The sequence below is a fragment of the Acomys russatus genome, chromosome 3 (assembly GCF_903995435.1).
Source record: "Acomys russatus chromosome 3, mAcoRus1.1, whole genome shotgun sequence".
In the NCBI taxonomy this organism is placed as follows: Eukaryota; Metazoa; Chordata; class Mammalia; order Rodentia; family Muridae; genus Acomys; species Acomys russatus.
Window position 1 is genome coordinate 48,350,821 of NC_067139.1, and position 12,405 is coordinate 48,363,225.

Consider the following 12,405-nt stretch of genomic DNA (forward strand, 5'->3'; position numbering starts at 1 on the left):
ATGGATGAATAATAAAATGTGGTACATATACATGGCGGAATTTTATTCAGTTGTAAATAAAAATAAAATTATGTAAGTTTCAGGAAAATAGAATGGTGTGAAAATTATTATATTAAGTGAGGTCATGCAGTCTTAGAAAGACGAATATTCTCTTTCATCTGAGGCTGCTAGCTGCTGATTCTTATACGGGAGAGTGAGTGTAGGTGTAAGTCACCAATAGAGAGAGGAAGCAGGAGAGGCAGCACTAGGTCTTAGGAAAGAGAGGGAAAATACTAGAATTGGAAAAAGTGTGCTCTCAGGCAGATGGCCAGGGCGTAGGAGAGGAGAGGAAGGACAGAATAGCCCCATGGGAAGAAATACAAACCTCTTACCCACATATCAAAACCCCAAAGTCCTACAGCTCGGAATATTTTCATCACTCTCTTAACATCAAATCCTGACCCTGCATGAAATATTTTGCATCAAGACTTTGTCCATGTTGTCAGATCATTTTTCTTCCATTTACAGTGATTTGAATATGGAGACCTACTATCTTTCCACTTAGAAAGTCACACAATAGATTTTGCATGAGCCATGTTACATTTTAAAAGTTAATCAAGTTTTTTAAAAAGCCATGATTTTTTTTTTTTTTTGATCAAGGACAAAATCTTTGTGTTTGTGCTGTGTGTGCAGGCACATGTGGGTATTCAGGTGCATGTGATAACATGTGGGTATTCAGGTGCCTGTGATAACAGGCACACATGTGTGCCTGTATGTGAAGGCCAAAGGACTATCTTGGGTATTGTTCTTTGGGTACTGTCCACTATTTTGTATGGTTTGTTGTTGTTGTTGTTTTGTTCTGTTTTGTTTCTTCCTTAGTCTTGAACTTGCTAAGTAAGCTAGGCTGCCTGGTCAGTGGACCCCAGGGACCTGCCTGTCTCTGCATCTCCAGTGCTAAGACTCCAAACGCTTCGTACAACACACGGCTGTTTTATGTGTGTCATGGTGCTGAAGTCAAGTCTTTGTGCTTACAAAGCAACCATTTTACTGAGACATTCCCTCACCCCCAGAACAACATCTTCAAACATAAACCTATTCCATGGTGAAGGTCCCTGGTGACAACCACAGACCTATAAAGAGGACCTTTATGAAAGAGCATCCTCTCAGCACTGTGCTGAAATAGTCCCAGAATTTAACCCATTGATTCTTCACAATCATTCTTCAAAGAGTTCTACTGCCATGCCATTTTACAAAGTAAAACAGAAGGGCTTCAGTTAATAACAGTAGGAGTGGAGTCATTATGATCTCATCTCACTTTCAGATCCTGGAAACACAACTTTCAGTCACAAACAGGACCAGCAGGCCATCTCTGAGAAACATTTCTGAGTGACCAGGATTCAACTTGATGATCCACCACATGTCAGAGTGAACAAAAAAAAAAAAAAAAAAAAAAAAAAAATGACAGCCTTTTCTTCTCCCTGCCCACTCTGAATTCTTGCTTCTGCCTACTGCCTGCTCACCTAATCAGATACTGATCACAGAACGGAGGGTTGTCGTTAATGCCACGAATGTAGGTAGCCACTGGAATTGCTGTGCACCTCTGGTCACCATCACATGCCTTAAGAGAGAAGAACAGAGCACTTGCAAACCCAGTTTTCTCCACATCCAGACGAGTGGTTGTGACCACGACCCCCTTCTCTGTAACAAAAGAGCACATCCTGCTAAGACCGGACCAGACTGTGATTTTTAAAACTACTTCATTACATGTGCAGTGACAGAAAGAGAAAGTAAAAATTCTGCCCTGTTCTCTAGAATTAAGGAGCTGATTCAAAGTGCATGCATAGCATTAAATCATTTATCACTAAAATGTGCTATTAATCATATTATGTTAATGGGTAGGAAAACAAAATTGTGTTGGCTTGGGATAGGGTAGACTCTAGAAGAGATCCTTATTCTAGGACTTGAAGGTTGCATAACAGAAGGAAATGTCAGCAAGCGGGAGATGATTCCCTGCAGAGAGAACTACAGATGAAACACTGTTATAACATAGTTTGTTTTTCATAGTCATCCATCGCGTAAGTACAGCAAGTATTTACTGAGTGCCGTTCATACTATACTCAGTGTGGTGCCACAAAACCTCCATACTTATGGATTTTATATTCTAAGCTTGGCTACAGCCCTCCAACATGTGTAGAAAAACAAGAAGCTCAAATGGTATGTTATTATGGAAAGGAGTGTTATAATGTGATTTTTTTTTTTACAGATAATACTGTCTAATGATCAGGGGCTTAAGAAATACAAGGGAGAGTTCTCAAGGCAGACAGCGTACTTGCTGGCTCAGAGTACCAGGCAAAGAAAGAAAAATTGGGGTAGCATGGGGGTGCTGAGGGAAGGCAGTGGTCATTGATAACAAGCCAGGGGCCACAGAAACAGGACCTCAGTGGGGCCAAATTTCAAGTGTAAGCAGCAAATGGAGAGGATTTTTGAACAAAGAATAAATATGGCCTAGTTTGAGTATTCAAAAAATCACTAGTGTCTCTGTGGAGATGCTTAGCAGCTAACTGTAAAAGAGGCAGCCCTTCTCAGAGATCAGGACAGAATCTGAGATCAGAACGTGAGTGAAATCAAGTTCTTTGGGAGGCAATTCGAGCCAATGTGACATGTGGAAGAAAAGCGGGGGGGGGGGGTGGAAATCCCAATAAAAATTCATCATCAAGCCAGTTACCACGGACAGCAACAAGAGCCTCACATCACTGATGAGTTCTGTGAGCCAGAGTAGATCATACTAAGAATTATCCTATAGCAGGGAAAATCATTGTAGAAGTGCTACACCAAGTCCTGAATACCAGGCTTTCTCCAAGTCCAGCCTGGGACTTGTAGGAGAGAAAAGGGAATGAAGCTGTCAGATCCTAAGCAAGATCAAGCTGGGGCACACAGATGCCGACAGCTGGAACCAAGCTTACTGTCTGAGTAGCACAATGACAGTATCTGCTTCGATGGATAACCTGTGTATGTGCTAAAGATAGCCCAACACTGTGCTTCTTGACTCAGCAACCCCAGCTTAAACACTACACAATTTGCGCCCCTCCCCCAGACTGCACGACTGCATGAGGAGTAAAAGACTAACTCTACCAAATCAAATCAGGTTCTCCCTCACAAACATTGGGTCCTAAAGTAGAATAGCATTGAGTTAGGTCTAAGAATAAAGGCTAAAAATGCATATAAACTGTAGAGTTCATCACAGCAGTAACAGTCATGAGGACATGCATCGGCCATAGCATCACTCAACAGACATTCCCAAAGTGTCTAAGAGTTGTTTCATGATGGGCTTTAGCCTCTCTACCTCCCCTCCAGAAACTAGGGGTGGGGGTGGAGGGGGGTCGAGGTAGGCATACAACTGCTCAGGGCAGGACAGTTTTCAACCTACCTTTGTCTACTGCAAAATAATCATCCACTGTATCTAGTTGAAAGGTTAGATCTCCCAGGTTATCTTCATCAGCTGCCTGGCACATTGCAATCATCTTCCCAACTGGAATTTCTTCATCCAGTGTGATGTTGACTTCATGATACAGAGTTGAGTTTGTGGAGGTAACGCTCGAGACCCCATTTTCAATACTGAATAAGCTTGTTTTAAAAGAAAGGTTAATTAGCATGGCTCCGACTTGTTATCATCTCCAGCCTGGGGTGGTAAAGGCACAGCAGACTGGACAGTGTGGTGACACGATAGAAATCGTTTGCAACAGAAATATTCATGACACGCACTGATTGCTTCGCTACAGTTCACACAGCATCCTAAGGCTTACCATGGGTTACCCACTCTTCTCTAAGGGTGCTTGCCTAGGAAGTAAGGACCATGTCTGTCTGTTTTATAGATGTGAAAAGTGAGAACTGAAGAAAGTACATAACTTTCAAAAGTCAATGTCAAGGTGGTTAAGAGAGGGCTAGACTACTCTCCTCCTTTGCTCTAGAACTGTGAGCATGATCACAGTGCTGTTAACCTTCTGGTAAGAGCCAGTTTTATAGGGCTGCTGACCCTCAGTCTGCATCTATAAACTCCCTGATTGTAACAGTGGCCAGAATCTCCCTAAAGAGAAGTAAGAGCTAAGCCAGCAACTCTGATATTATGAATACTGCGTGAATAACACCTTATTTTATTGCAATTTCAATATGCCTTATACAATAAAACTACCTTCACCTTCAGTTTTAAGTAAACCTTTTCATTGGACTCTTTTATCTTATGTGGTTGTTTATACAATGCTTGCTATGTTCATTCTCAGCTAAAAAGAAGGAGAAAACAATGGACGGGAAGACTATGTTTTCAAGGTCAAATCAAATAATAAGTTGTACTTTCTTACCTGCAGGCAAGAGTGGGATCTTTATTGTTGACATTGATGAGGAAAATCTTTAGATTTCCAGTTGCAAACAATCCTCCCGGATCAACCACTTTAATAACCAGTGAAAAACTAAAGGCACAGCCACAAGAAAAGACAGTTAGGACTTCCTGATAAATAGCAGGCATCCACAGCAGTAGACTCTATCAGATGTAACTGACCAGCTACAGCAATTGACTCCTCTGGTTAAGATGTCAGTCCAAGCAGTTATTTTAGCCATTGGAAATGAATGACACTTTGCAAAGAATGAAATGATTCAAATCACCTGATAAAAGGGCCCTAATGTTTAAAAAGTTTGTCAAGCGCAGGCTTTAGCAGAACACTTACTAAAAGTGGAACAGTACAGAGATTAGCGTGGCCCTGCATTGCAGACAGATGACATGCAAAATCCTCAAGTGTTTTTCTTTGTAAAGTTTGTTAATTCATATAAATAGGTGAGGGTGGGGGCCTAGGAAAATACTCTAGCATTTGTAGCAAACAGGTCACTAATAGCAGTGGGTTTGTACCCTCAAAAAAGTGGTTTCTTTTATTAAAAATCTAACAGGTGTGGTGAGACACACTTGCCATCTTGCTAACCAGGCAGGAGGCATGGCGATCCTAAGGGAGACTTAAACATACAATTTTTAAAAAGGAAGAAGCCTTCCAAACAAATTAATCATTGTAAGAAACATCAGGCTGATTATACATTTAATGAGTTTTTATTTCACAAGATGGGGGAGTTGAAGAAAATGAAAGTTTCTTTACTCAGTAACAATGGCTTTCATCCCTAAACTGTGATCGCCTTGCAATCATGGCTTCTAACTTGCCCAGTGCTGTTCAGATTGGATCCCAACAAACTCCAGCTCCAGGTAAACTGAGAGAGTTACTTTCTGGAAAAAAACCAACTCTATTTTAACTTGAAATATATCTGTAATTGACACTAAAATGACCATTTTCTTTCTCCATGCCAATGTACAACCACTTCTCAATATCTTATTTCATAATTTCTCTTACAAAAAGTTAAATGAGGTATGAAAAAATGCTACCAAAAACCAAAAATCCAATCTACCTAAAAAGATAAAGACATTTTAAAAAGCAATTCTAAACTAGGAACACCTCTAATCCCAGCAATCAGGGAGGCAGAGGCAGGTGGATCGCTGTGAGCTTGAGGCCAGCCTGGTCTACAAAGTGAGTCCAGGACAGCCAAGACTATACAGAGAAACCCTGTCTCAAAAGGAGAGAAGAAAGGAAGAAAGAGGGAGGAGAGAGGGAGGGAGTGTGAGAGGGAGGGAGGGAGGGTGCACTAAGGAGGGGAATACGTGGCCATCTTAGCCAAGAGGCCATTAATGCTCTCATTCTGCAATCAGAGCTTCAGTTTTCTACTCTTGGTTCCTCTGGTTTCAGAGATAATAAAGAGAAAAAAATAAAGCTTTCATTTTCACTTAGCCAGAAAAAAATTTCATTTTACAAACTTTAATTATTTTGCATGTGCTAACAACTCTTAAGACTTAGAAATATCTAGGGTATTTTGGTTTGGGTTTAGGACAGTCTCCTGTAACCTAGGCTGGCCTTGAACTCACTATGTATTCAAAAATGTTCTTGAAATTTGATCTTCCTGTCTCTGCTCCCTAGTCCTGAGATTATGGGTGTAGCCCAGCAATCCTGGTTGATGCAGAGCTAGGGCTCCAAGACCCCTTGTATGCTAGGGGAAAAGTCTAGCAACTGAAGTACATCCCCAATGCAAGACTGACAATTATCTTAGTGATCCGTCTGTGGACTCTGAATCTCCTTCAGTGGGACCTGGCCTATATAATGTGTTGGCAGCCACTCTGTGCTGTGCCTTTGCTATCCGAGATGCTGCTCAGGACATCTTCCATTCTCATCTCTCATTGTAGTAAAGCATCACTTATGAAAGGCAGGAAAAATTTTATTAGAATGCCTTGAGAGTCCACTTTGATAAAAAAAATATATATATAACTGAATGGGGTAGCCATTAAATCATTATAAAAATAAAAAGTAACTTCTGCCAGTGGTCACCTGCTTAGCTGATACAGAGGGCATAAGGAAATGGCAGTGACCTAATTTTTCAAGGGTGCTGATTATCCCATTAGAAAGCTGTCCTACATTACAGGTACCCAGAGAGGCAACGTGCCCACTTCTACGGCAGGGTACAAATAAAACTACCAAAATAACCTTCATGCTTCATGGTGATGAAAGCAAGTTACACAGGGAGGCCCCACAGACACCTAAGGAGCAGTGGTGCAATTACAAAGGGGTGCTAATTTCATTTTTAAAACAGTACCAAGAACAACTTCATGTGCGAATGAGGGGAATTTTTTTCAAACGGGAAACTATAGCTAAAGCACCCATATCTCCAGAGAAAACCCAGCACAGCATCACCTTCTCATGCCCCTCTCAAAATCCAAAGCTGTTGCTGTGGAAATCGCCCCAGTGTGGTCGATGGTGAAGCCGGAGCTCTCCGGGGAAATGAAATACTGTTTGTTGGATAGAAAAGAGAAAATAAAGTGTCACAGATGCACAACTGACTCCCTGGTGAGGTTCTTCAACCTCTAAGAACCAATGCTGAAATCCTGGTCTACTCTGTGTGGCTCATCTACCACGGGTCCCATGTTATAGATGCTCAGAAGATACTGGCAGCTGGATGATGGTGGTAGTGGTGGAGGTGGTGGTGGTGGTGGTGGTAGTGATGGTGGTGGTCATGATCACCATCATGATCATGATAAAACTATTCTATTCAACTGACTTTAGATCAGATAACATGCTCTTAAATGCTAAAAAGAACAAATCAAACCTTTCTGATCTCTACATTCTGCATATTACCTGAGTATTTCTTATATACTCAGGTAAAGAGAGTTACGTCAGAAAATGCATGGCAAATGTTTAATGAACTGTGAGATAATCTGTATGGGTAATGAGCATAGGTTTGGGGTGCTGGGGGTGAACCAAGGAGCTATGAAATCCTCAACATCTGCTCAGTTGATTTTGCCTGTGCAGGTACAGACAATGAATGTTTTATCAAGTCTCCCCATGCCTTGCTGACTTTTGACCTCATCTTCTGTTCACCTGTTTTGTTATGTGCTTCAAATACACTGGCATTAGAGTCTCGGCATCCTAGGTCATGGGCGCTGATGTTATCCTATTTCACAAACAGAAAATCCAAGGCTTGAGAAATTCCAGTGGCTTAACCTTAACCCTGCATCCCTAAAAAAAGCTCCTTCCCAATGGAGCAGATGAGGCCAGGCTTCCTAAGATAGGTGAGAGTCAACTTATAGAAAAAGCCAGGAGCACAAAAGAAAAATCCACAAAAGCCTTAATATGAGGGATTAATTATACCAAGTGCTACTGACTTAATCATTGTACATTCCCAGGGATAATTTAATAGCGAAAATTAAACCCAGAAGGACTGCAAAGCAGACTAAAAATCATTTGGAGAAATTAGTGACCTTTACATTGATTGATTTTCTGATGAATCACCATATTCTGACTAATTTCAATTCATACCTTTCATGCCTACCCATCTAAATAAGACTGAGCTGGTTGTTTCCACCTCTGTAGAAGGGTGAGGTACATTAACATGCAGGAATGGCAGGCAAATTCATCACATACTTACTTTTAGGGCAAATACAGGTATAATGATTTCTGACTCACAAGGGAATGACAGCAGATGGCTGGAAACTGAATGGCCTAAGAAGCTTACCAACACTGTCTGCCTATATACAAATACATATGCTTTTTAAGAAGACATCCACATTTCTGTTGGGAGCTACTCAAAATTTGCTATTTCAAATTTAATTTACGTGTTCCTTGCGTGTCAACATTTACAAAACACACACACACACACACACACACACACACATATACACACACACACACAGACATACACACAGACACACACACATTGGAAAGTTGTGCTTGGTATGGCTGATTTTTCACAAAATAAAGTACTCTTCAAAAAAATATCTTGATGGTGCTGATATGAGCAACCTGATGTTCAGGGGATGCTGGAAATGGTGGTTGCTAAGCAGCAGCAAGAGCAATCACTAGGAAAGCCGCCTAGATGAAGAATGCCTTGAACAGGAATGCCGTCTAAGGGATGGGAAATTAACTCTCTGGGGCTAGGCAAATTATATTCATTGTCCTGGGTCTTTTCCTTACCAGGATTTAGTCTGTAGTTGCCACATATTTGTGGAAAATTATTTGGCCATAAAGTACCATCAGCCTCCCCACTCTCAGATTCCAAGGTGTGGGGACATATTACAGGACCTGGGGGGCGGGGTGCAGAGTAGGGCGCGAGCCTTCAGTCTACCTGAACGGACTTATTCAGAATCCACTTTACTCCCTTCTTCAAAAGACTTGTTTACGACTGTTTGTTCTCAAGGTAGCTTGGGAATTAGAAAAGTCAGAACCAAAGTTCAGGAAGAGTTAGAGGCTCCAGTGCTTCCAAAGCAGGTCATGGGCTATGGCTGGAGCTTCCCACACCTTGCATATTAGTCAAATAACAGTAACTGTGTGAATAGGTAGCACAGGGAGAGTAAGAAGGGGAAAGAGGCAAATAATGAAGTGAAACAAGGCTAACTGTTGTGGGAATGGAAAGGCCAGTTAAAGGAGTATTTACGGAGAAGGACAATTAGCATTACTTTTGAAAGCTACATAGAAACTTTCCACAGTAGACGCTTCCTCATAGACATCCACACGCATACATGGGTTTTGTTACTTATAATGGGGGGAAGGCAATTCTTTTTCCAGACACCATAGACCACCAAATAAAACTCCCAATGCCATGTGTAGGCTCTGTGTACTCTAGAGTTACTCACTGGGACGTCCTGCAGACCCTCCAAACACTGTAGGCTAGTGCTGTTGTTCTTCATTAGCATGCAGAACTTAATGGAAAGACTTTATTACTAAAGACACTGCACACTTTAGTCCTGGAGAAATCAAGATGGTACCTACCAGAAAGCTTCATCCCTACTGGCTAGCTTTTATAGTGATAGAAAGTACCATTCAGGCTCCTGGGGGAGAAAAGTAACTAATAATCTTACCCAGCTGGGGATGCTGTGAGCTACACTAATAACTGCACTGGCAAGATATGCCCATTGGTGCAATCATGGCATGAATGTTATGCGAGTAACCAACCACTTTCTTATTGGGTTTGAGGCTAGCATCACTAGATGGAATTCATGCCTGTTACTGTTAACTAGACCAAAGACCTAAAGCTGTGTGTGTCATAAGCTCTAGGAGATGGTTTACTTCTATTATTATGCTAAATGGATATTGTATATTGAGATTGCTCTTATGTAGTTTATTTTCTTTCTGAGACAGGGTTTCTCTTGCAGTCCTGGCTGTCCTGGACTTGCTTTGTAGACCAGGCTGGCCTCAAACTCAGAGATCCATCTGCCTCTGCCTCCTGAGGGCTGGGATTAAAGGTCTGCACCACCACGCCCAGCCTATGTACTTATCTTTATGCCAATATATTAGTGCCGCTCTGAACCCTCATCAGAGAAGTGTTTTTTTCATTAATGATTAATACATAAATTTACAATTGGTCAACATTCAGAGAATTCGTGCTCAATTGCTTATCCCTAAATACGACATTTATGTCATACCTCCTTCCAAAGTTCAGGAATTATCATGGAAGAAAGGGCAGAAAGATTAAAGAGCCAGAGATAGCCAGAGATGCAGCCAGACAGTCAGCATCACTGCACACATGAATTCACAGAAGCTGAGACTGCCTGCATAAGACTTGTACACAACCAAGCTAGACAAAATCCTGGCATTGGATAAAGGAGGAGCTCCTGAAGCCCCACCCCTGTCTGAGGAACCCCACCCCTATCTGAGAAGCCCCACCCCTATCTGAGGAGCTTTTGGCAATTGATGGCTGCTGAAAGAAGGAGACAGTGAGATTTCAGAAATGGAGTGCCTGGTGAGCTGCCCAAGCTGCAGCAAATGGCCCTATATCTATGAACACACTGTTAGCATTAAGTAGAATCAGTTGCTTAAAAAAGAAAATGAGGTGATTTTTATTTGTTGTTTGTTTCTTGTCTGTTGTCTGTCTACTGTGGGGCATGTGGCATGAAGCTCCCTTGGGAAAAAAAAATGATTTTTCATTTACAAGTGGCTATCAATTGGAAATAGCTTCCGGGTTAGGAGTTGGGGCATGCGTCCACTTCTTTCATCTCTAGGATATCATCTGATGCAGACCTGTGCAGGATCTGTGAATATTGCCATAGTCTATATGAGTTCATTTATGCACCAGTCCTGTCATGTCTAGTAGGCCTTGATTCCTTGGTGTCCTCCATCCCCTCTGGCTCTTACACTCTTTCTGCCTCCTCTTCTGCAGGGTTCCCTGAGCTCCAAGGGGAGGGATTTGTTGGAGACATCCCATTCTTAGGGCTGACTATTTCAAGGTTTCTCATTTTCTCCACATGTCTGGCTTTGGGTTTCTGTACCTGTTCACATCTGCTGCAAGAGAGAGCTTCTCTGATAATGGCTGAGCAAAGCCATCTATGAACATAGCAAAATGACCTCAGGAGTCATTTTATTGCTATATTCCTTTAGCAGAATGGTAGTAGTTGTTTTTCCCCTTGGTCCCTAGCCTAGTTATTCTTAGGTTCTTGCCTAGGTTCTTATCCAAGCAGCGTTGAGTATGGGCTATATCTCATGGAATGGGCCTTAACTTAAATTGGATATTGGTTGGTTTATTCCCACAAGCTTTGGGGCACTATTTCCCGAGTGTGTTTTGCAGAAAGGACACTCTTATAGCCTGAAAGGTTTGTGACTAGGTTGGTGTTTACTTTTCCCCTTTGGTAGCATGCAGAGTACCTTGCAGCAACATGAACACTAGTCTGTATGGGGTGAAGATTCTATGTACTCTCCATTCTCCATGTTCAGTGAACTGTATAGATGTTGTCTTCAGCAATTGGGCCTTACAATAAGTTGGTGAAGAGGCACCAATAACTTTGGCAATAGCCTGGACTGTTTGGTGGGGGCTCAAATGAGACCCTTTTAGACAATAACTCAACTAGCTGTAACCCATTTCCAGTACTAGAAGCTTCATTTGGTGACAAGATTGTCCAGCTGGAGCTTTGTCTATCCTGATATTTGGCAATTTTATCCCGGTCGCCTTTGTATATACACATATTCTATAAGGCTTCCAATGTATCAGGGATCTATATGATGTCTCAAATGGGCCTTAGTTCTGGATATCCCTCCCATATTCTCTCTCTCACCCCCCTTCCTCCTTTTCCTCCTCCCTGTTTGATCCTCCATTCCAGTCCACACTCCATCCATCCATAACTATGTATTCTATTTCCCCTTCCTAGGGAGACCCAGCCCTCTCCCCATAGTCCCTTACTCTCTACATAACCTCTGGAGTTCTACAGTCATAGCTTGCTTATCAGTGAGCTAACTGCTAACATCCACATATAAGTAAATACATACCATAGTTGTCTTTCTGGGTCTGATTTCTCTTGCTCACAATTTGTTCTAGTCCCATCTATTTACCTACAATTTTTATCTTTTATTTTAATAGCCAAGTAATAGTCCATCATGTAAATTTACCACACTTTCTTTATCCATACATCCCATGAAGAACAGATAGGTTGTTTCTAATTCCTGGCTATTATGAATAAAGCAGCCATAAACATGGCTGAACACATGTCTCATTGAGTATATTCATTTGGATATATGCCCAAGAGTGGCATATCTGTGTCTTGAGGTAGATCAGTCCCCATCTTTCTGATGAACCCCTAGGCTGATTTCCATAGTGGTTGTACAAGTTTACTCTCCCATCAGCTATGACTAAGTGTTCCCCTTACTCCACACTCTCACTATCATGAGCTATCATTTGTTTTATTGATCTTGGCCATTTTATTCGTGTAAAGTGAAATCTCAAAGCAGTTTTGAATGTCACTTCCTTGACCACTAAGGATGTTGAACATTTGTTCAAGTGCTTTAAGCCATTTCAGTTTACTGTTTGGGGAGTTCCCTGCTTAGATTTGTACCTCATTTTAAAATTGGGTTATTTATTTTCTTGAAG

The 12,405-nt window shown here is 41.6% G+C and overlaps 1 protein-coding gene across 1 annotated transcript in view; it reads right to left on the reverse strand.

Annotated features, from left to right (window-relative positions):
* LOC127187072 (cadherin-related family member 3-like) overlaps window positions 1-12,405 on the reverse strand; it is a 70,916-nt gene that overhangs the window by 23,610 nt on the left and 34,901 nt on the right. Inside the window, exons 5-8 of the mRNA XM_051143317.1 lie at window positions 6,750-6,844; window positions 4,335-4,442; window positions 3,407-3,603; window positions 1,500-1,677 (exon numbers count right to left, since the gene is read on the reverse strand). Coding sequence (XP_050999274.1) covers window positions 1,500-1,677; window positions 3,407-3,603; window positions 4,335-4,442; window positions 6,750-6,844 — 578 coding nt within the window. The remainder of the gene's footprint in view (window positions 1-1,499; window positions 1,678-3,406; window positions 3,604-4,334; window positions 4,443-6,749; window positions 6,845-12,405) is intronic.